The 23,590-nt window shown below is 46.2% G+C and overlaps 1 protein-coding gene across 1 annotated transcript; it reads right to left on the bottom strand.

Annotated features, from left to right (window-relative positions):
• Positions 1–7,346: 7,346 nt before the first annotated feature.
• Positions 7,347–22,867, bottom strand: DET1 (DET1 partner of COP1 E3 ubiquitin ligase). The gene is made up of 5 exons (XM_087704300.1): positions 22,761–22,867; positions 19,211–20,404; positions 16,899–17,089; positions 11,202–11,393; positions 7,347–7,582 (listed from the first exon to the last, which is right to left on the bottom strand). The coding sequence occupies exons 2-5, from the start codon at positions 20,291–20,293 to the stop codon at positions 7,393–7,395; spliced, it is 1,656 nt and encodes a 551-aa protein (XP_087560426.1). The 5' UTR covers positions 20,294–20,404; positions 22,761–22,867; the 3' UTR covers positions 7,347–7,392.
• Between the last annotated feature and the right edge of the window lie 723 nt (positions 22,868–23,590).

Below are 23,590 nucleotides of genomic sequence, written 5' to 3'. Positions count from 1 at the left end.
CCCCCAGCCTTCCTTCAACCTCTCCCGGTGCCCTTTCTAAAAAAGGAACCCTGGATGCTACTTTCTGAATGGCCATCTTTCAAAACATTCAGGGGACACTTAAGAGCCACTCAACGGGCAACACAACTATTGTTCAGGGAGGCCCCTGCCAGGCTTTGCCGCTTCTTTAATTGATCTTTTGAGTCAGCCTTGACGGCTTTGGGGTGTCACAAGTCACCTTGACTCAGTCCAGACCTCCTTTAACATATGCCAGCTCAGTCCACTTCAAACGTGGTCGGCGTTTGAAATATCAACTGGAGGTTTAAATGGATGGTTACTAGCAGGGGCCAGCAAGAATGTTCCTTATTACCAGCTGAAAGACCTGGTGTCTAATCTTTCTCCGTCACTTCCGGTTTGCTCATAGGGCCGTTTATAGTCCTCCGGAGCCTTCAGGAGCCTTCCAGAGGCTTCCCTAAAGGCTCCAGAGGACGAAAAACGACCCTACGAGCAAACCAGAAGTCACTTCCGGTTTACTCGTAGGGCAGTTTTTAGTCCTCCAGAGGCCAGAGCGTAGGTCTAAAAACAGACCTACGAGCAAACCGGAAGTGACTTCTGGTTTGCTCGTAGGGTCATTTTTCGTCCTCTGGAGCCTTTAGGGAAGCCTCCGGAAGGCCCCTGAGGGCTCCAGAGGACATAAACCGGCTCTACGAGCAAAACAGAAGACCGTTCCCAAACTTCCGGTTTGCCCCTAGGGCCGGATTTTTGCTCGTAGGCTTCAGGGAAGCTCCTGTAGCTTCCGGAGGGCCTACGGGGGGCAGGGAGGATGTTTTCGGCCTCCTCGGACTCCCACAAAGCAGTTTTTAGTCCTCCAGAGGCCAGAGCGTAGGTCTAAAAACAGACCTACGAGCAAACCGGAAGTGACTTCTGGTTTGCTCGTAGGGTCGTTTTTCGTCCTCTGGAGCCTTTAGGGAAGCCTCCGGAAGGGCCCTGAAGGCTCCAGAGGACATAAACCGGCTCTACGAGCAAAACAGAAGACCGTTCCCAAACTTCCGGTTTGCCCCTAGGGCCGGATTTTTGCTCGTAGGCTTCAGGGAAGCTCCTGTAGCTTCCGGAGGGCCTACGGGGGGCAGGGAGGATGTTTTCGGCCTCCTGGGACTCCCACAAAGCCTCTGGAGCCTGGGGAGGGTGAAAAATGGCTTTAAAAAAGGGTGAACTCAGCTGGCCATAGCGCACATACGCGCTGGCCAGCTGACATTGCAACACCTTGCATGCCCTGACAAATGGGTCCGCGTAGCACCTGTGGCACGCGTGCCATAGGTTCGCTATCCCGGGTCTTCTTCATTTACTGCTTTGATGTAGTAACAGTTGGCGTTCCTCTTCCCGATCACTGCTCCTTGCAAATTCAAGATCAACAGACACAACAGTTAAGCCTCAGAATTTCATTGTCGATAAATGCAATTATGGCCAATTTTCAAGGAGGGTTTAACAGGGTTATGGAGAGGGCTACCTGACTTGGAAAGCTATATCTTTAATCACAGGAAGGCAGTGAGGAACGAGAGCGGTAGAAAAGGGCTGCTCGGTTTCCTACAGAGTTGTAAGCCTTCAGCTGACAAGAGTGACCAGTTCACTAGACTAAGGCTAAAAGAGATTAGAGTAGTTTGTAGTTCGGCACGTTGTAGAAAGCCATTATCCTCAGTGCATGGATGATGTTAGGTTCTACCACAAAACCGCGGACGACAAAATCGTGGTCGACGAAAGCGTGTATGTGACGTCATCGCAGCGCGACGAAAAAGATCGAAAAAGATCGAAAAATGTAAAAATGAAGCTAAAACCTTCCCCTAACCCCCCCAAACCTAACCCTAAACCTAACCCTAACCCTAACCCTTAACGTAACGAAAAACCTAACGCTAACCCTTAACCTAACGCTAAACGTAACGCTAACGCTCTAACCCTAACCCTTAACCTAACCCTAACCCTAACCCTAACCCTAACCCTTAACCTAACCCTTACCTTTATGTGAATCGGCTTGCTGTAATTTAATTTTTATTTCAATTTTTCGATCTTTTTCGTCGCGTTGTGATGACGTCACATACGCGATTTCGTCGACCGCGCTTTTGTGGAACGCGCTTTTGACGAGTCACGTGATGTTACGGAGTTGGATAACAAAATGTCTGCCAAGCTCAGAGAGCACCAAGGACCCCACAATTCAACCATGAGCTACACATATTCTACTCTAGTGGTATCAATTCATTGTGCCTACAAACTTAATTAAGGTCCCTCTTCAAAAAAAGCAGACTTCAAGGTACACCCTCCCCTACAATTTTTTTTTGTGTGTGACAAATATGTGATGCTGGAAGGTGTGAGCAAATAATTGGAAGCTAGTTTTGATCAGGAAACCAGCATGTTAAGGGAAGATATAAGCAACTCCTTCTTAACAATACCACTCTAAAATCAAAGCCAATTCAAGGATGTTTTAAAGAGAAATCACCTAGAACAGAAGACACCAACTGGTGGTCCATGGACCGCTGGTGGTCCGCAAGAGAATTTTGGTGGTCTGCAGAAAAACTATTTGCATTTTTTTATATTGTACTAAATCAGGGGTCCTCAAACTACGGCCCCTGGGCCAGATACATACAATGTTTGTATTGCTGCAGAGAGTCTCCCCCTTCGGAGTCTTTTTGTGTGGGTCGGAGGGGGGCAGAAATTGCAACTTAGGGTCTGCTTCAGCCTCCCAAAGCTTTGGGTGAAGGCTGGAGGGAAGCACCCCTGGTGGCAAAGAGCCGGAGGGCCTTGTTCTAGTGGGACTGCATCATGGTTCCACCACAAAACCGCGGTAGACAAAAGTGCGCTCGACGAAAGTGTGTATGTGACGTCATCACAGCGCGACGAAAACATCGCGCTGTGAGCGGTAAATTTAAAATTAAAGCGAAAACCTTACCCTAACCCCCCCCAAACCTAACCCTAACCCTAACCTTTTAACCTAACGCTAAACCTAACACTAACCCTTAACCTAACGCTAAACCTAACCCTAACACTTAACGTAACCCTAACCCTAACCCTTAACCTAACCCTTACCTTTATGTGAATCGGCTTGCTTTAATTTTATTTTAATTTCAATGTAATTTATTTTTTTCGTCGTGCTGCTGATGACGTCAGGTACGCGCTTTCATCGAGCGCGGTTTTGTCTACCGCGGTTTTGATGGGTCACGCTGCATCATGGCCTAGAACCTGCCTTTGTACTCCTGCAGGTCTTCTCTCTGCTTGGAAAGCTTATGCTCATAGTCCTCAGTGAGGTGCTTCTGCTGAGCCTCCTTCTCGGCTGTTTTGCCAACTCTTTCTCATAGTGGCTGCTTAGCTCTAACAACTGCTTCCTGTTGGGGCCCTAAGGAGCCCAGGTGGGCAGGTGAGGAGTGGCTGAGAGGGGATAGGCAAGTAGAGGCTGGTGAGGTGCCCCTTGACGTGGGTGACATCAAGTTGGCCACGCCCACCCAGTCACATGACCACTAGCCACGCCCACCCAGTCGGTAATTAGGCAGATCATATTAGTGGTCCGCGGGATTTAAAATGATGAATTTAGTGGTCCGAGGTCCGAAAGGTTGGTGACCCCTGTCCTAAAACATCTATGTATTTAGGGGACAATAAGCACCAGTCTGGAAAGCTGATTTTGTTGATCTCATATCTTTCCAAAAGCATTTGGTTGGGCTTCTTAGAAACATAGCATTCTACCTAACTGCTTGAGTCTTTTCAGCTCCGATCAACTTTAAAAACAAAATAATAAATAACATGGAGTCAACCGATGAAGGTAAACACATCTAAGCTATCATTTGTCTCATTAAATTTCCCATTTACGTCTCACGTAAATTGTCATTATCTTTTGTAAAACTGTGACAGGTAGGTTGGTATACAGCTGACTTGGTTTCGACCACTGCTCAGCAAACAACAATCTCGTCCAATTTGCAAACCCAAATGTATTTATATTGAATTCCATTTAGTGCTGCTGCTTTTTTAACCGCTGCCTTTTGCGTTGAACTAAATAAAGGCAATTATGTCTTTCTTAACCGAATGTAGCCCCTCACCAACCACGACTGATATTGAAAAAAGCCAATCAAGATCAATAACAAATTAGGGCTTAAATTGGAGATCACCAGGAAATTCCAGGGCTCTTCTGAGAGATTGAAGTTGAAGGGTGGGGGGAGATCCTTGAGCAGGGGTGTCGAACTCAAGGCCCCAGGGCCAAATCCAGTCCAGGGAGTGCTTAGATCTGGCCCATGCGGACTGCCCTGAGAACAGCAAAGGACTGGCCTGCAGTACCCATGCCAGCGAAAACGGAGCTTGGGAGCGCTGCATGCAGCCCCCTCCTCAGCTCTGTTTTCACTATCAGATGGTTACAGGAAGCCACCGCAACCGAAACACAGCTTGGAGCCCATTTTTGCTGGCAGAGTGCTCAGGCCACCACAGGCGCCCCCGACACAAGTGATGTCAGGCTGGCCATGCCCGCTTTGGCCATGCTCATCCCAGTCCCAAGGAGAAACACAACCTTAAAGGTAAATGTTCCCTTCGGACATATGTGCTAGTTGTTCCTGACTCTAGAGGGCAGTGTTCATCTCCATTTCAAAGCCAAAGACCCAGCGCTGACATCTCCATAGTCATGTAGCTGGCATGACTAAATGCGAAAGGCGCACGGAACGCTATTACCTTCCCACCAAAGTGGTCACTATTTTTCTACTTGCATTTTTGCATGCTTTCGAACTGCTAGTTTGGCAGAAGCTGGGATAAGTAACAGGAGCTCACTCTGTTACGCAGCGCTAGGGATTCGAACTGCCGATCTTTCTGATTGATAAGCTTAGCAACTGAGCCACCGGGTCCTCTACCTTGATGCAGCCCTAAATATAAATCGAGTTTGACACTCCGGTTCTAGAAGCAGGGACTAACAAATTACTTTTGTAACATTGCTAGGAGGGAATTGTAAGCACATGTGGGTGGTCCTTAGGAGTGATGATGAAGGCAAAATAATCTGTATCTTTACAACAACCTGTGAGTAAACTTAGCCCATAGGTCCAGGTGCATTCAGTCATCTATTTTGACTTGTCTTACCAGGTGACTCAACTCACAAGGCAATTTCAAATCCGGAAGGTTAATATTGGTGAAGAAATGTTGGAGTTGATCCTCTTCAGACGATCTTGCGGGAACCTTTCTAGTTCTCCTAATAGCCAAAAGCTACCAAGGTCCTCTTTACACGTCCATTCAGCTTTGCTGTTTCCTTTCAAATGTAGCAAGTGTTCTGACCGAGGCTTCCCAAGAGCATGAAGCAAACAACTTGTCCCGGCAAAAAAACCTTTTATTAATTTACTGTGAATTCCGCTCAATCACATCCAACAAAGTCTTTCAAGGGAGGATTTAGTCACAGACCTTATCTTGGAGACCTGACAGGCCAATATCTGCAGAACTTGGCAAGGAGTCTCAGAGTCATGAACCAATTAAGTGAACTAATGGTCTCCTGCAAGCTTCACTCCCCTTTCGCTCCTCTTTTATTTCCTTTGGGAGGGGCCATTCATCAGCCACCTGTGGCCTTACTCCCAAGTCGACCCCTGTTCATTAGCTGTTCCCTTCGTCTGGCAAGTCTACGCATATGCACCCTGGGAACAGGCTCCAGCTGTTCATCTGCCTCACTGATGTCTGACTCTGAAGGCAGCTGATAACTGGCATACGGCTCTGGCCCCCTCTCTGCCTCCAACACAGAGCCCTCATCAGAGCCTTCCCCAGACTCCAGGATTGGCCCATGTCCCTCACCAACCCCCTCACTGTCCGAATCTGCTGCCAGCTCCACTGGCCACTGGCGGGCCACAACAGCAAGAGGAAGAAAGGGCATCCACACTCATTCTTCCTGTTACTTTTATTCTCCGTGTTACTTTTATTTCCCTGAACTTCCAGGTCAAAAACAAAAACCTACCATTCTGAGCATATGAAAATGTCCTCCCAGGTGTAAAAAATTTTTTGGAATTCTTGCCTCCTGCTGAGAGCTGCCAAGAGTGTAGTGCTGGTACCAAATTTAGGGAAAGAGAAATGTTAGATACATTTCTAAAACAGGCCCACCCTTCCACCTGGTTGCAAGTTGACTGAAGGCAGGCCTGTTTCTATTTATTTCATTTATTTACTTATTTACGAATGCACTGGTTTGGTTTGTATAGCTGCCCATTTCAACAAACGGTTCTGGGAGGCTCACAATTTGTAAGCAAGGATTTTCAAGCAGGGTAGGGGGCTAGTCTCCCACGGCCAACCCAAGTTAACAATCCCCTCCTTTAAACCCCGTGTGGGTCAAATCGGCACGCAACGCAACTGCATGATATTGCAGGGCACTCAACTGGAATGATCAATTATAAGCAAAACAGAACCCTAACACCCCTCGTAAAGGTCATCTTGGACCCCTGGCCCCGCTAAGTTGGCAGGCGGGTTTTTTATAGAACAGAACTTGGGCAGCACAAAACCTTTGGTGGGTTGTAATCTAATCTAAAGAGAGAGGTGGGAGACGAAAGCCTAAGATTCCTCTAAAGTGTTTATACTAGAGTATTCTATCCCATTGTCTCCCTCGCCTGTATAAAACCAGGCACTGTATCCCTATCTCTATCACGGTAGCAGCAGGCTACTTCTGCTGATTTGCAGGCTGCCTGCAATTTGGCAGTTCAAATCTCACCAGGCTCAAGGTTGACTCAGACTTCCATCCTTCCGAGGTGGGTAAAACAAGGGCCCAGATTGTTGGGGCCAAGAGGCTGATTCTGTAAAGAGAGGGCTGTAAAGCACTGTGAAGCGGTATATAAATCGAAGGGCTATTGCTATCTCCCACTAAGGAACCAACCAACCTTCTCAGAATACGGTAGTGATAGGAGGACCTTTATCCTGCACATGCAAGAGAGAGAGAGAGAGAGGGAGGGAGGGAGGGAGGGAGGGAGGGAGGGAGAGTGAGAGAGAGAGAGAGAGAGAGAGAGAGAGAGAGAGAGAGAGAGAGAGAAAGAGGAAAATAAGAAACAGCTTGCTACAAATGTGTTTCATGTTGCTTACTCAGATGAAGCTCCCACCCCACTCCTGCCCACTATACAGCAGTAGTACTAGTAGATGTAGTAGTAAGTCAAGTATCAGAGTAGAGAACTGTAAAAAAATAATCTGTTTGGTTTGTGCTGAATGACAGAAGAACAGCTTACACCTGAGAAAAAAGAAATTCGAGACGGTTATGGATCCATCAGCACCATCATTCCTGGGAGATGCAAACACCGCAGGATTAAAACAGAATCGCCCCCAAAAGGCTTTAGTGTTTTGGTTTCTTTCAGCCTGACTTTGGCTTCAGGGTATCCGTGAACAAACACCCCCCACCCACCCACCCCCGATGTCTCTATTCAGTGTCCCCAGCAGAGCAAAATGCTACGTGCAGCTGTGCCTCATGTGGAAGTTTACAACGTATTCCGCGTTAGTCCGCTGCACGGAGATAGCAAAGGGTTCAAAAGGGTGGAAGGTAAATGCCACCAGGCGCCGGACGGTATGATTGATGGGTCGACCCAGAAGTCCTGCTTGGATTTCAAACTTCAGCAGACCAGAATCTCGGGCATAAAATCTGTGAATGGGAGAAGAGAGAGAGGGAGGGGGTAGGGAGACAAACAGAGAGAGAAAGAGGGAGAGAGGGGGGGAGAGAAAGAGAGGGAGGGAGGGAGAAAGAGAGGGAGGGAGAGAAAGGAGAAGGGAGGGAGAGAGAGAAACACAGACAGAGAAAGAGAGGGAAGGAGGGAGGGAGAGAGGGGGAGGAATGGAGGGAGAGAAAGGAGGGGAGGGAGAGAGAGAAACACAGACAGAGAAAGAGAGGGAAGGAGGGAGGGAGAGAAAGGAGGGAGGGAAGGAGATACACAGACAGACAGAGATAGAAAGAGAGAGGGAAGGAGGGAGAAAGAGAGGATACAGAGAGAGAGAGAAAAAAGGGGAAAGGAGACAGAAACAAAGAAAGGAGAGCGGGTGGGGGAGAAAGAGAGAGAGGGAAAGAGAGAAATGCTGGATGGCTAGTCTTTGGGCACACAGAACTAAATAAACATCAATCTCATGAATTCAGTAAGCAAAGAAAGACATCATGCTATTTTGACCAAAGTGAAGACAAAAAAAACAGGGAAACATTAGAACTTCTCTACTAAAAAGGTTTCAATAAAAGCAAAGTTTGCCTTTTACCAAACGAGCTAAGTGATGGGATTGAAGGGCATTATTATCAATCATGGCTCAGATCCTGCCTCTCCCGTAGAAGCTCAAGGCAGCATCTTTAGAACTCCCCCCTTCAGTAAAAAAAAAAGGATGCCGAGCGATGTTGGGCCAAGGGGAAAATGAAAAGTCAAGTGTAGCAGGGAACCTCGATGCTAAAGAAAACTATCCACTCTCCAGCTCAGTCCTACACAAATCAAGCCTGTGCTGGGAAGCTGTCAAACCTTGGAATTACGACAGCAGCTATTCAGTTAGACTCTTGCAGGAGATGGGATCATCATCGGGATGAGAAGGACGCCATGAGGAATTGAGTTTTTAAAAATACAGCTGAGATAAAAGAGACAGACTGACCCTAATCTTGTGGCTGTTTCTCCATTCCTTTATGCAGGGGAGCATTTTCACCGCATCCTCCTCTGTGTTCGAACCCTTGATGGTGCAGATTCCACACCTCCCCTTCCCTCCACATAATACACACCATCCAAGCTGCATGCAGACAGAGTGGGGAAGAGGAGGCTCTCTCGGGGATTAAACAGAATACCCTCCAGGCTTCATTATGTGGCCTGTTGCATTCATCACATTCTTTCTAAAATAGCCATTATCGATATCTTGCTCCTAAAAGCCTCCTGGCTGGCCTAACAATTAAGAGACAAAACACACACACACACAAACACACACACAAACACACACACCAAGGGAAAAGAGCAACAATCTGGTTAGCCTGACATTCTAAACAGAAGGCTGTGGGGGGGACGGGAGGGGGGGGGGACGACAGGAAGGGGAGCAAACTTCATTCCACGAGTTTCTGCCTTTGCCATTCTAATTCGGGGCAATTTGCCATACTCAAGAAAAGTGCCCTGTAATCTCCAAGATGGGCTCTGTCTCGGGTTTGGTTTTTTTTTTTTTTTCCTTCTTCTTCTTTTAACATCTATTTTTTGAAAAGTGCTCTGCAATCAGAGGCCATTTGCACTGCCTCCGAACGCAGCGGTGAAATTAAGATCCCGAAATGCAAGATGCGTGCCAATAAGAACAGTAATGGAGAGCACTTCTCTCCGGGGGCCAATTGTTACAGCGATGGAAAAGCTTACCTAGCTGGTGGGCTTCTAAAAACGCTCCTCCCCCAAAGGCTTACGGTGACATTTTTCAGTCTGCTTAAGCCTTGGCCTTCACCTGTCAACAGAAGGCGTCCTGGCTCATCGATTGGCCCGAGCTAGAGGACAGCTAAGCAGTCTCCTGGCTGCGGGTTAAGGTGGCTGGGGTAAAGGTAAAGGTTCCCCTCGCGCATATGTGCTAGTCATTTTGGACTCTCGGGAAGCGGGTGCTCATCTCCGTTTCAAAGCCGAAGAGCCAGCGCTGTCCGAAGATGTCTCCGTGGTCATATGGCCGGCATGACTAAATGCCAAAGGTGCATGGAACGCTGTTACCTTCCCACCAAAGGTGGTTCCTATTTTTTCTACTTGCATTTTTATGGGCTTTCCAACTGCTAGGTTGGCCGAAGCTGGGACAAGTAACGGGAGCTCACTCCCTTAGGGATTCGAACCGCCGAACTGCCGACCTTTCTGATCGAGCTCAGCGTTTGAGTCACTGAGCCACTACATCCCTAAAGTGGGTGGGGAGCAGGTGGCAAAAGGCCCATCATCTTCTATCCAACCCAACATGGAATGTGCTGTTTCAGCAGCTTGGCGCATGGTGGGAAAAAGGGAAGAACTCAAAAGTAAGCCGAGTGTGGCATAAAGGAACTCAGGCATGCCAATAAGGAAAGGTTCAAAGGAGACCTCCAAAACAGCCCGTTAGTTGGGTCCTACAAGGCATGAGGGTGGGAACTGGCATTGGAGTAATTTTTGAGCAGCAGACAGAACTGGGAACTAGGAAGATGGGGAATAAACTTCAAACGGGTAGGAAAAACAACAACTGTGGTTGTTGAAAAGCAGATCAGAAGGCTCTCTGCCTTCTAGATCAGGGGTCTTTCAACCTTGGCACATTTGGGACTCCAACTCCCAGCATTCCCCATTCAGCCATACTGGCTGAGGAATGCTGGGAATCGATGACCACAAGCCGTAAAGTTGCCAAGATTGGAGATCCCTGCTCTAGATCAGGGGGTGTCAAACTCGATTTCATTGAAGGCCGCATAAGGCTTGTGTTTGACCCCGGGCAGGGCTGGGGGGAAGGCAGCTTGACATCACTCGTGTCGGGGGCGCCTGTGGAAAGTCGTAAAATGGGGCAAAACTCACTTGAGAGCTGTGGTGGCGCAGTGGTTAGAGGGCAGTGGTTAGAGGGCAGCACTGCAGTATTTTTGATGACTGCCGGCTGCCTGCAATACGGCAGTTCGAATCCCACCAGGCTTAAGGTTGACTCAGCCTTCCATCCTTCCGAGGTGGGTAAAATGAGGATTCAGATTGCTGGGGGCAAGAGGCTGACTCTGTAAACTGCTTAGAGAGGGCTGTAAAAGCACTGTGAAGCCATATATAAGCCTAAGTGCCCTTCCTTCCTTCCTTCCTTCCTTCCTTCCTTCCTTCCTTCCTTCCTTCCTTCCTTCCTTCCTTCTTTCCTTCCTTTCTTCCTGTTAGAAGGTAGTACTGCAGGCTAATTGTGCTGACTGCCAGCAGTTTGATCCTGGCTGGCTCAAGGTTGACTCAGCCTTCCATCCTTCTGAGGAGGGTGAAAGGAGGAGGCAGACTGTTGGGAGCAAGAGGCTGACTCTGTAAACCACTTAGAGAGGGTTGCAAAGCACTGTGAAGCGGTATATAATCCTAAGCGCTATTGCTATTAAACAAATTTGTCATTTAACAACATACACCTCCCATAGTGGTGGTAAGTTGAGGACTACTTGTAGCCTGTGGTGGCTCAAACCAAGGACCCTATTAATTGCCCCGAATGAATGAGACATAACATAAACCTTATGATTACCTGTCTCCTGGCCAACTGGGAAGCAAACTACATTCAACGGCTTGTTCTTTCAAATGTAATCGTGGAAATCAAGGCACGGCGGTGCATACCTGATTGGGTGGTCGCCACACGTTTTGGGACGTTCCATGACCGAAACCCACTTGTCATCATAGCTGAAGAGAGAGAGATCAAGGTAAGGGCTGCCACTGTATGATTGTGCGCTGATTGGAAGTTGACCCAGGAGCCGACGCACAGCCTCTGTGTGTCCCCCGTACTTTGCGTTGACAATGGTGTCCTTGAAACTGAAGCAGAGAAGGTGAAGGCTATCAAGCTGAAAGAAACGACATTAAAAAAAAACAACCCACCTCTCCTGCCTTCCACCCACTTGGCACTTACTATACATTAGCTTTGGAAAAATCAGACAAACAAGGATCCCGAGTTCACAATAGGACTGGAGTTCAGCTGTGGCCAATCTTTGATATCTCTTTTGAGAAAAATATTTGTGAGGGGGGGAGAGGAGTTTGAAGAACTTCTGCCTAAGACCTTGAAGCTGTAGTCTCTGAATAAGATTAGAGCAGGGGTGTCAAACTCCATTTCACTGAGGACCGCTTCAAGGTTGCGTTTGACCTCGGGGGGCCAGGAGGGGGGGAGGCATAGTGAGGGTTGGTTATTCAGCAGGTTCTGATCAGTTCTGGAGGACCGTTAGCGGAAATTTTGAGTAGTTTGGAGAGCCGGTAAATACCACCTCTGACGGGCCCCGTCCTCATCTATTCTCTGCCTCCCAAGTCCCAGCTAAAGGGGAGGAAATGGGGATTTCGCAGTAACCTTCCTCTGGAGTGGGGAGGGAATGGAGATTTTACAGTATCCTTCCCTTGCCACGCCCACCAAGCCATGCCACGGGCCACAGAAGCAGTAGTAAAAAAAATTGAAACCCACTACTGGCGTGACCAGCTCAACATCACTCGTGTTGTTACGCCTGAGCGCTCTGCCAGTGAAAACGAGCTCCCGAGCTCCGTTTTTGGCTCCGATGGATTCCTGCAACCCTCTGCCAGCGAAGATGGAGCTCAGGAGAGCCGCCTTCACTGTTTCCAGGGCGGGGCTGTGGGCCAGTTCTAAGCACCCCGTGGATTGGCCTGCAGGCCTTGAGTTTGACACCCTTGGGTTAGAGGAAATAATGGCATCATTCAGAGAGTCAGATCAGACAGACAGGTTCAAATCCCACGAAGCTACAGAAATTCAAATTTGTCTATTTCATGTGCTTGTTTTGAGATTAAAACGTAAGCAAGGGGAACATGTAGAAAATGTAGTTAAGCTCCTCCAGAGCAGTTAAGACACAAATGAAGCAGCTACGTTGCTACGAAGACTGATAACCAGAGAAATAGTTCTCAAGTAGTGAATCACCTGCACTTGAAGAGACTTTGAGCAGCATAATCATTTTTAGATTGCCTTTCCAGCAAAAAAATCTAACAGAGATTCCTTAGAAGCTCATTACGGGCTTCTCTGTAAGAAAATCAGTGATGACCAAAAAAAAGAAAAAACCCCACCCCATCCAAAAAATTACTCTCATTAATTACTTTAGTACAACTTATGGTCTTTAACAATTTTTATAGAACAGCCTTCACTCAATGGATGATTATGTGGAAGGATAAAAACAAGAAGTGCAGACAGTTGGAACTCTAGCAGAAAAAATAATCAGAAAGAGCTAACCAGGTGCTGAACTAAATAAAACCAAGGGTTAAAAAAAACATAACTCGTTTGAAATGCAAAATATCTTTTTCTTCAAGAAAACATGAATTAGTAATTTAGAGACAACCAAATCACCTTGCATTATTAAAAAGTCATCCTTCATTCAATCTCTTTGTCAGGGTAATGAGGATTTAATAGCTGACCAGCTGCTGTAAGGCTGTAAACCGAGATGATGACATGAGGATGACTCAGGAGGGTTACTGCCACTTTAAGAAGCTGTATATATAAGGGAGGCCATGTGAGGGTGCATCTTTCTCTCTTTGTGTATCTATCTCCATTGTAGTTCTCCGTGTAGAGTTGAAAATTGATTGCTTGCCTAGTATTTGCCTGACACCTGTATGTATGTATGTATAAGTCTTGTATATAAACCACTGTTTGAAAGACAAAACCTCAGTGTACTGTATTTTGCTCCTGGGTTGTCGCGAAATGGTAGTCATGCTGACACTCTTGCATTTAAGTAAAATACCAGAATGACAACAGCTTTATACTATGTAATGGCAGGGAGGGAGGGGGGGAAGAAACTCATATCTCTTTAAATGGCCCTTCCAGGAATATTGAATCTGTAGAAAAAGTCTTTATTTGAAAGGCCAAATGCTGTTTTCCTGGAAATAAGTTTAGAAGTAAATCCACATGACTATTCATAAACTGAACTCTTTAAACTGCAAAATATGACAGATATCACAATGGGGGGGGGGGGGGAGAGACAAGGATTCAATGATTTTTTCTCAAAGAACCACATGAAAACCAAAAGGTTTTAATGGCTACAGATCTTCTGATATTAAAGGACAAGATGAAAACCCATCCTTCATTCTTGAATGATGCAAAGGGTAGGGGGGAAATGCAAATGGAAGGAACAAGAAGCAGTTTGTCCTTGTTAAGTTGTTGAAAAAAATAATCTATAGCAATGGTGTCAAACTCAATTTCATGGAGGGCTGAATCAAGGGTTGTGTTTGACCTTGAGCGGAGTTGGGGGGGGGGTTGGGGGCGTAGCCAACTCAATGTTACGTATTGGGGGCACCTGTGGTAGCCTGAGCACTTTTGCCAAATGGACTCCCAATTTCTCTTTTCGGCTGCGACAGCCTTCTACAACCCTCTGCCTTCGGCTGCATGCGCCCTCCAAACTCCATTTTCACTGGCAGAGGCACCGTGGGCCAATCCTTCACTGTTTCTAGGGCGGCCCCGCGAGCCAGATCTAAGCACCTCACGGGTATTGAGTTTGATCTATGGTATACAAGGTAAAGTGATTGCTTGCTTTGAAATTAGGAAACAGGGAGAGCTCTTTACTAAGGTGAGTTCCAGGAAAGATTACTCTGTTCCTTACTGTTCAGATAACGCTATTGAGTCACGGTGGCCCAGTGGTGAGAATGCAGTACTGCAAGCTATTTCTGCTGACTGCTGGCTGCCCTGCACTTTGGCAGATGGAATCTCACCAGACTCAAGGTTGACTCAGCCTTCCATCCTTCCAAGGTGGGTAAAATGAGGACACAGATTGTCGTGGGGCAAGAGGCTGACTCTGTAAACTGCTTAGAGAGGGCTGCAAAGCGGAACATAAGCCTAAGTGCTATAGTTATATTCCTTCCTTCCCCCTTCCCTTCCCTATTCATCCATCCATCCACTCATCCATCCATACCAGCTCAAGGTTAACTCAGCCTTCCATCCTTCCGAGGTGGGTCAAATGAGGACCCAGATTGTCGGGGGAAAGATGCTGACTCTGTAAACTGCTTAGAGAGGCCTGTAAAGCACTGTGAAGCGGTATACAAGTCTAAGTGCTATTGCTAATCCCTCAATTTAATCATCGACTATATGAGAAACTCATCCTGATCTATCTTACAAGGTGAGGGACACCTGAAAAGCAGAGAGCCAGAAGCCTTCAATAAAGTCCATTTATGTCTTGGGCTTCAACATTCGTCAGGCATAGCCAGCACAAATAGGGGGACTATGGGAGTTGTAGTTCAAAATATCTGGAGACCGCTGGGGGGGGGGGGAAGATTGTTGCTCTTATTTTTAATTAAGGCATCATATGCATCAGATTGTCCTCGACTTAAGGCCACAACTGAGCCTAAGCGAAACGTTTGTTAAGGGAGTTTTCTCCCATTTTACAACCTTTCTCGCCCCGGTTGTTAGGCGAATCAGGGCGGTTGTTAATTCAGCATCACGGTCGTTAAGTGAATCCGGCTTCCCCATGGACTTTGCTTGACAGAAGGTTGCGGAAGGGGATCACGTGACACCAGGATGCTACAACTGTCAGAAATATGATCCAGTCGCCGAGCAAACAAATTTTGATCACGGGTCCACGGGGGACGCTGCAACCGTGGTAACTGGGAAAAATGATCATGTCACTTTTTGCATAACTTTGAGCAGTCACTAAATGAACTGTTGTAAGTCGAGAACAACCTGTATCCTGTGCAGTTCCTGGAGTCCCTTCCAATTACAATTGGTGAGAATAAGACGCAGGGCAAGACCGAAAATCTATCAGGTAAATTGTAAAATAAGAACATAAAGGGGAGCCAGGAAACAACAGAATGGGTCCAATAAATCAATCCACAGAGTTCTCACTCCAGGCATAAATTACCAGCCTCCTATTATCCTGCTTTGGAAACACGGTGCAAAAGCTCTCTGGGAAAGGCTCTAACGCTGGGGAAGGCAGAAGGAAAGAGAGGGAGACCAGCAGCAAGGTGGATGGAATCAGTTCAAGTGGCAAATGGAGCCACTGTTGGAAGATCTGGAAATCAGATTAGGGACAAATCGTCAGGGAGAAAAAAAATTTGGGGTCACGAAGGGTCGATGATGGCTTCATGGCATTCGATCAAGCAGAAGAAAAGGTTGTGTTTTTTTTTTAAAAAAAGCCAGATTCTTCCCTTTCCATATTAGAAAAATACAGTCCCTGCCTGACCTTTCCTTTCCCAAAAGTCTTAAATATAACAGAATAACAGAGTTGGAAGGGACCTTGGAAATCTTCTAGTCCAGGTGTGTCAAACTCAAGGCCTGCGGGGCACATCCACCCCACGGGGTGCTTAGATATAGCCTCTGGAGGCGCTCTGGAAACAGCGAAGGACCAGCCCACGGTGCCTCTGCCAGCAAAAACGGAGGTTGGGAGGGCTGCGCATGGAACCTCCCAAGCTCAACGTCACTCGACAATGCTCCTTTTTTGGCCACAATGGCCTCCTGCAACCCTCTGCCAGCCAAAACGGCGCCTGGGTGGGCCACACATGGCCCTCCAAGCTCCATTTCTGCTGGCAGAGGGCTGCAGGAGGCCATCGTGGCCAAAAACGGAGCCTTGTCGAGTGACGTTGAGCTGGCTACGCTCACCCCGGCCTCCCTGAGATCAAACACAACCTTGATGCGGCCCTCAATGAAATTGAGGTTGATGCCTCTGTTCTAGTCCAACCCCTGCTCAAGCAGGACACCTTTCAGATCAATGGTTATCTAATAAAGTAAATAATAAATATGAGACTCGCCTACCAAAATCCTGGGACACCCCTCATATATATTTACTGGAAGACATGAGAACATTTCCAATTCATTTGGGCAGCTGAACCTCAAGTTTTCAGTGTCAGGCCTGCAGCCATATTCCTCGCTGGATCTTTGGACTGTCACACTCTCTATTATTTTACTACGCTGTTTCATTAGTGGGGTAATTGGGAGGGGGAATAGTAAGGAGTAGAATGTGTTGTTGTCAAAATAAAACATTCCTTTCTAGAAGCCCAAGGTCATCCTTTGTCTCTGCACCTCTGCACCTGACCAGAAGTGGATGGGTGGAAATGCCAGCGTGGCAGTGAAAGATTGGACCATGTGATGGACTTGTGGGTGTGGGGGCAAGATCATGAACTTTCAACTTGGCGGAAAACCCAGGAAGCTTTCAGATTCGGGTTTTCCCAGATGTGCCAACATGCTTCTCTTAATAAATTGGAATTTTGCAGAAAGCTCTGCCTTGAACTCTGATTTAATTTTGGATGGTTTTTGGAACGCTGACATTCAGCTTTAGTCCTTTCGACCTTGCTGCTTTTGTTTGACCTCGGGTGAGTGTGTGTGTGTGTTTTAACAGAAGGCATGAGGCTCACCGGCGTTGGATCTGCCTGGCAAAATTGTTGCTGGAGGCCGAGCAAGGGAACTGAACGGCCTCGCTGTGGAGGGTGGCGTTGCGGAAGAGGTCACAGAAGTTCTCAAAGAGTTCCAGCAGCTCGTCCGATGTGTTTTCAAAGACGGCAATCACCTCGGTAGTCACCATATTGTACACCACGAAGAAGGAAGGCTGGAAGAAGGAAGAAGGAGAAAATTGATTGCCGGTTGGGTAAGACACGAGGCAGTGGCTTCGGGTGAGCAAGCCAACTCCCGCCGACCGCACAGCAAACCAAAAAGAAAACAGCTCGTTTTGTGGAAGGATCCTATCTTTTGCCACGCATGCCTTGCATTTTCCATCATCTGAAAGGAGAGACGATTTGACTGGGTTATTAACTGCTGTCAAATCGTTTACGAAGCTAGGTGAAATTCCTCCAATGCCTCCTTTTGCTTTGTTTATTTCGAAATGGACACTCAACATTCCACTTCTGCTTTCTCTGCCAAGGGTGATTTTGCTTCTTTTCTCAGAGAAGCAGATTTAATTTTAGTTCCTGCTGGGAAATGGGGTTTTTTTTCTTTAAGTTCCCCCCGCCCCCAGTCAGTTGTGAGCTGGCAGCTGATTATTCCTTCAGTATATGCAGAAAAGTGAGAGTGGTAGGACTTATTTAGGAAGGTGTTGGGGGGGGCAATAATTTCCTTTGGCTGTCTTAATATTTCTAACATGCCGAGATCGAGTCTTTTAGATGGCATTGTGCTCTGCTGCTGCCTGTAAACACTGCACTGTTTAAGATCGCCTGCTGGTTTGGAAAAGAAAAGATGAGCGCCATTAACTATTTATTTTGAATTACTGGTATTCTTATCTAAGAACGTTGAAAAAGTCTGTTTTGATTTTAACCGAGTCTCCTAAGTAGCAGTAAAGAATTTTCCCCTTAGGAAATAAGATTGCAGGTGAATCCAAAAACTTGATCATATTTTGCATCTTTCTACAGAGAGTTGTAATTTAAGTTTTTGGAGCACTGAATCTTGAGAATCTTTTTTTTCCCTTAAAAAAAAAAGCAAGCTATAGTATAGTTTTTATTATCGTGAATGTTAGACCCCTGCTTATAAAATTATAAGAAAAATTAAGCCATCTGCATGCTCAGTTGACCCCTGGCAACGAAGCAATTTCTATACAAGTAGTCCTCGACTTAACGACAAGTAAGCACAAAATTTCTGTTGCTAAGTGAGATATTTGTTAAGTGAATTTTGCCCCACATTATGACCTTTCTTGCCACCGTTGTTAAGTGAATCACCATAGCTGTTAAGTTAGTAACATGGCTGTTAAGAGAATCTGGCTTCTCCATTGACTTTGCTACTCAGAAAGTCTCAAAAGGTGACCGCATGGCCCCAGGATCAGTGGTGGGATTCAAATTTGTTTACTACCGGTTCTGTAGATGTGGCTTGGTGGGCGTGGCAGGGGAAGGATACTACAAAATCCCCATTCCCTCCCCATCCCATTAACCTGCTTTCCAGCTCCAAATATTCAGGTTATGTTCCTCCATTGTTTCTTTAAAACTGGGGTTAATTTATCCAGTACCAATCATTTCCTCCTCCCCCCCTCCCCCCGTCCCCCCATTTGATTTTCAGGATTTTTTTTTCTTTTGCACATTCTTGCAATCATCTTATGGAGCCCTCAGGAAATGTGTCCTATCAATCAGCCCAGGTTTCCTTTCTTTAGAGGACTCAATTGTATTAAGTCCTTCAGAGGGAACACTGTTTGCTTTGGTCCCGGCAGCACACATAGGCATGGTAAGAAGATCTCCTGGAAAATTACATCTCTTGCTCCATCTAAAAGGTGTAAAAAGTGAAACTAAACAACCAAAGCAGAATTTCAAGAATCCAAACTATATTAGACTCAAGGGTTGTTGTTGTTTTTCCTTAGGTAAAGGTAAAAGTTCCCTGTGCTAGTCGTTCCTGACTCTAGGGGGCGGTGCTCATCTCCATTTCAAATCCAAAGAACCAGCCTTGCCCAAAGACGTCTCCGTGGTCATGTGGCCGGCATGACTCAACGCTGAAGGCACATGGAATGCTATTACTTTCCCACCAAAAGTGGTTCCTATTTTTTCTACTTGCATTTTTACATGCTTTCAAATTGCTAGGTTGGCAGAAGCTGGGACAAGTAACAGAAGCTTACTCCATTACACGGGGCTAGGGATTCAAACCGTAGAACTGCCGAGCTTTCTGATCGACAAGCTCAGCGTCTTAGCCACTGAGCTTAACACTCACAATACAACCATACAAAACCCCAATGCCATAAAATTACTTATTTTCCTACCTGTGAAGGATCCGTCACTCGTAAAGTGACTACATCCTCGCTTGTGTACTTAATAAAGAGGTGATTCTCATCCAACAGCTGCATCTTCCACATGCGAAGCTGCCTCAGCTGGTCAAAATATTGGAAGAATCTCCTTTTAGCCATAGCGCTTCCATCTTGCTCTGCCCTTCGCCACAAATAGACTAACAGTCTGTGTTTCAGAGAATTGATGAACGGCTCTTTGTATGGGTTGGCCATCCCTGTCTGTGAATCCCTCTGGACCTCTGGATAGACGGCAGAGAGCATGAGCAGGTCATCCTCGTAGCAAAAGCGCCCTATAGTTCGTACGTCAATGAAGGTGCCTTCAGCAGTAACCTGAAAGACATGGATAGTTTGCTGCTGCACGGAGAGAATAGCCAAGATATTCTTATATAGGTAGAGTCCTTGGTTGTGGGATAAGATGACCTTGTCACATTTGAATGTCCGGGTGTCACACAACCTGCCCGTGTGCAGGTCTATAATGTGCAAAGAATAATCTTCCAAAGGAGACCTGGGATTAGGCGTCACTGACTCACTGTTGCGGTAAACCTCAAAAAAGGGAGGATGGGGCTCCTCAGGCAGATAGGCAGCAGAACCAACAATGACATATCGACAATCGTCTGTAAACAAGCTACATTCACGGTTCAAGTGCTCACCATTGGAGGCCACGTTGGTAATATGAAGAAGGACGAAGAAACGTTCAAAGAGACGTCCACGGATATTGATGGACCTCTGGTCGTTGCCGTTAGCCAAGATCTCTCCGTCATAACCCTGGAGTAGATCCTCTGCCGCTTGGCATCCCTGGTATTCATAAATCTCCAAGGAAGTCTGATCTGAGGAGAAAGCAATGAAGTATCTTCCATCGGGGGAAAATTTCCGTAAAAAGCAGGGCGGCTTCTCAACGTTGACCACGGTGAAATTGGGGAAAATGTTTTGATGAAAAATGCGGACCTGGTGCCAGTGTGTCCCGATTTTGCCAGAGGTGATCCTTCGGCGTTCTAAGCGATAGATTACATTTTGGTTCTGGATCCGACGGGGTTTGATGGTTGGGTTGTCATGTTCCATCCTAATTTCTTCAAACAGAAAATGTCCCAGGAATACTGGGCTCTGCGAGAGCCACAGAGGGGCCAATCATGTTGTCAAGTAATGGGACATTTGGAGGCAGTGGTAATAAAACTGGAGAGAGAAGGAAAGAAAGAGACATCAGTCTTAAACCCACATCTAGTTAAGATGAAACATGTGTGTTCTTATAAAAAAAAGAGAGCAATTCAAATCTGTGATGACAGTATGAATTCAGCGTCTGAGTTTCTGCTCCACGCACACACAGATACAACCTCCCCCCCCCCCACTACTTTTTAAGCTGCCACAAGATTCTCCAAATTTCTGTATCATTTTCCAGGATTACTATCACAAGACCTGTGCTAAAATATCATACTTATAAATAAAGAAATGCAGTTTAGGAATTTGTTTCCCAAATGAAACCAGCTAATATTGAATGTAAATTAGAAACTGCTCAGAAGAGCTAATGACTAAAAACTGAGAGGAAGCCCATCTCTCTTTTGGGGTATTCCATTCCACTTGAAGTGGTGATGATGTAATCAAAGCAGGTCAGAATATTAGAAAGAGCAGCTCAAACATCTGGCTCAATCTTTTATGAAATATGATCTCATCTGATACAAATAAGAATGAGAGGGTTTTTAGATAGTAGCGACCCCTCTCCAATAGCATGAATTTCCATCTTTCTTTCAAGGATGCTTTTTCTTCTATTTGTTTCTTCTTTGCAACTAAGTGAGGTAGATTGGACTGAATAGAATCTGAATACATATTGGAATCCAAGTTCAGCCATTCTATCTAGGATTTCCGAATTTGAGGTAGAATGCAATATGAATCAGCTGATTTTTAAATTGAATATTATTACTTTGTTTCTTGTTTGTTTCTTTTCCCTCTTTCTTTCTTAAGCACATGTGAAACAATCACAACTCTGTGGTGGAATGCATATTTTATATTTGGAACATTTCAAATATCTAGATACAGGGGGACAAAAAACCCTGCCTGGAACTCTTGTTTCAATTCAGGGCAGACCATATGGAGCTGATCTAGCCTAAGGGAATTTCTTAGGCAAGTAGGTAATAAAGCCAATGAGCAAGACGATGCAGGTTCAAGTCCACCCTCAGGCATAGAAAGTCATCGGGTGACTTTGGGTCAGTTATTCTTTCTTAGCACAACTTTACTCATAGGGCAATTGTTGCAGGGAAAATTTAGAAGGGAGCATTACGTGTGACGCTTTAACCTCCTGTAAGCAAGGCAGGATATAAGTCTGATAAATTAAAGGTATTCTTGAATTTATTGTATTCAAAGGTCTACATTCCTCACCTAACATCATTTCACATTGTAAGCTGCTCAGTCATCATGAACTGCAGGATGAGCAGCAAATAAATTTATGCATTATAATTTGTATCCTGCCTTTATTATTGTTACAAGTAACTGAAGGCGGCAGATATCCCAATAACAAATACATTTAGTAATAGAAACAGAATAATAATCAGCCAGCACTCCTCCTTTCTGCAGTAGTAGTCAACCCACCTAAGTGGAAAGAAGGACATTTAAAGAAGTAGCTACCTATCAAGGTAGGCAGTTCCACTAACAAGGAACTAACTAATTAATTAAGGGGATTTCCCCCACATTTGAGAGAAATATAAATAGCTCCCACACGTCCTTTGGGGTCATGGCATCCTTCCGTTATCTTATTGATTCCCTCGCCACTGTCAAACTATTCATTACGGCTGCATTGCTATTACTATTAGTCTTCTCATCGTTCCTATCACCCATCTCCTCTCACTTAGTATGATTGTGATTTTGTTGCTTGTATCCTTACATTTTATATTGATATTGTTTCCTGATTGCTTATTTCTATCTTATGACTATCATTAAGTGTTGCACCTTATGATTCTTGGCGAATGTATCTTGTCTTTTTATGTACACTGAGAGCATCTGCACCAAAGACAAATTCCTTGTGTGTCCAATCACACTTGGCCAATAAAGAATTCTCTTCTCTTCCTTATTCAATTTTATTCTGCATTTCTTTTCTATTCTATTCTACTCTACCCTATGATACTCATACTCATATATTTCTCTGTTTTACATTTTGGATTTTTTTTAATATCCTAAATTTTTCGGTGTTTTTTAATGTTTTATGATCTTGATTAAATTGCACATCTCCCAGAGTATCAAATTGCACAACCTTCACCTGTAAGAAGTTTTGATATATAAAGAAATCAATGAATTTATGGCTCTGGCCTTTGGGGGATCGGCTTCAATCGGCATTCCCGCCCACCCCTCGGTTTATGCTCTGAAGGGAGAGCCCAAGGAGGCGACTGAAGCCCCTTTTCCTCTCAAGGACGGCTGAAAGAGGCAGCAGCAGCCCTTCGGCGACAGCGAACCACGGCGTGGAGGAGCGCGATTCCCCCTCCCCACGCACGGGGCCAGCGCTTCCACGCGTACTCCGGGAGGACGCGGCAAGGGGAGACCCCACCTCGATGCTTCCAGCTACGAATCGCTCCCGACGGTGCGAACCTCCACAGCTCACTCGACGGCGCTGGCGGCCGCCATCTTTCCGCCAGAGGAGGCGGGGCTAACCCCACCAACGAGTCCGCCGCAGCTGGACTGGCCGCCTCGCTTTGAAGCTCGCACAGAGGGCCATAGAGTAAAGGAGGGGAGGATAGAGTGACTACTCCGAGTTATGTCTTACTACGCTTCTGAGCCGGGCAGCGTCCTCTGGCGTCTGGAGGGCGCGAGTCGCCTTGGGTCCCCTCTATCTTGCCTTCTGCGTCGCTGTCATGGCAACCGCATCTTCGTTGAAATTGGCGCCATGGCAACCCGGTTCTTTGAAGAGCGCTCCTGGTATCTAAGGAGCTGCCCTCTCCTCCAGGAGGCAGCTCAGTGGCTGAAGATGGGCCTCATGATGTGCTTTATGGCAATAGACAAACCAACAGATGTGGTCCCTAGGATAACCACTCCAAGAAAGACCTTCCCCACTCCAATCTTTTGAGTATGGGCAAAATAAAGACAGGCCCCTTGAGGTTGCCATGCCAACCACACTCATCAGTTGGATGCCTTGCCACCACAGCTGCTACCTAGCAGGATACCATGACAACCTAATGCATCACGACCACATCTCATACATACATGAAGACATACACAGCAGCCTAGTATCCTCTACATGTTACACCTGCCAACCTCTGCAGCAAGTAGTAGTTGCTATGCAGACTAGAAATGTTGAGTGTGGAGACATAAGGTTGAAAATGGCAACATGTAAACAAATTGTGATGGAAAGATAGAACCCACACTACACAGGGCCTATTG

The sequence above is a fragment of the Thamnophis sirtalis genome, unplaced genomic scaffold, assembly GCF_051295495.1.
Source record: "Thamnophis sirtalis isolate CommonGarterSnake01/CBP01778 unplaced genomic scaffold, rThaSir2_p1.2 scaffold_2, whole genome shotgun sequence".
NCBI lineage: Eukaryota > Metazoa > Chordata > Lepidosauria > Squamata > Natricidae > Thamnophis > Thamnophis sirtalis.
Note: the sequence above shows the minus strand (reverse complement) of the source record. Positions and strands in the feature narration are given on the sequence as shown.

Coding starts and splice junctions, on each gene's coding strand:
- DET1 (XM_087704300.1), bottom strand. CDS start 20,293: ATGGAACATGACAACCCAACCATCAAACCCCGTCGGATCCAGAACCAA. Junction 17,090..19,210: donor GAGTGACGGATCCTTCACAG/GTAGGAAAATAA, acceptor TCCTTCTTCCAG/CCTTCCTTCTTCGTGGTGTA. Junction 11,394..16,898: donor GCCAGGCAGATCCAACGCCG/GTGAGCCTCATG, acceptor TCTCTGCTTCAG/TTTCAAGGACACCATTGTCA.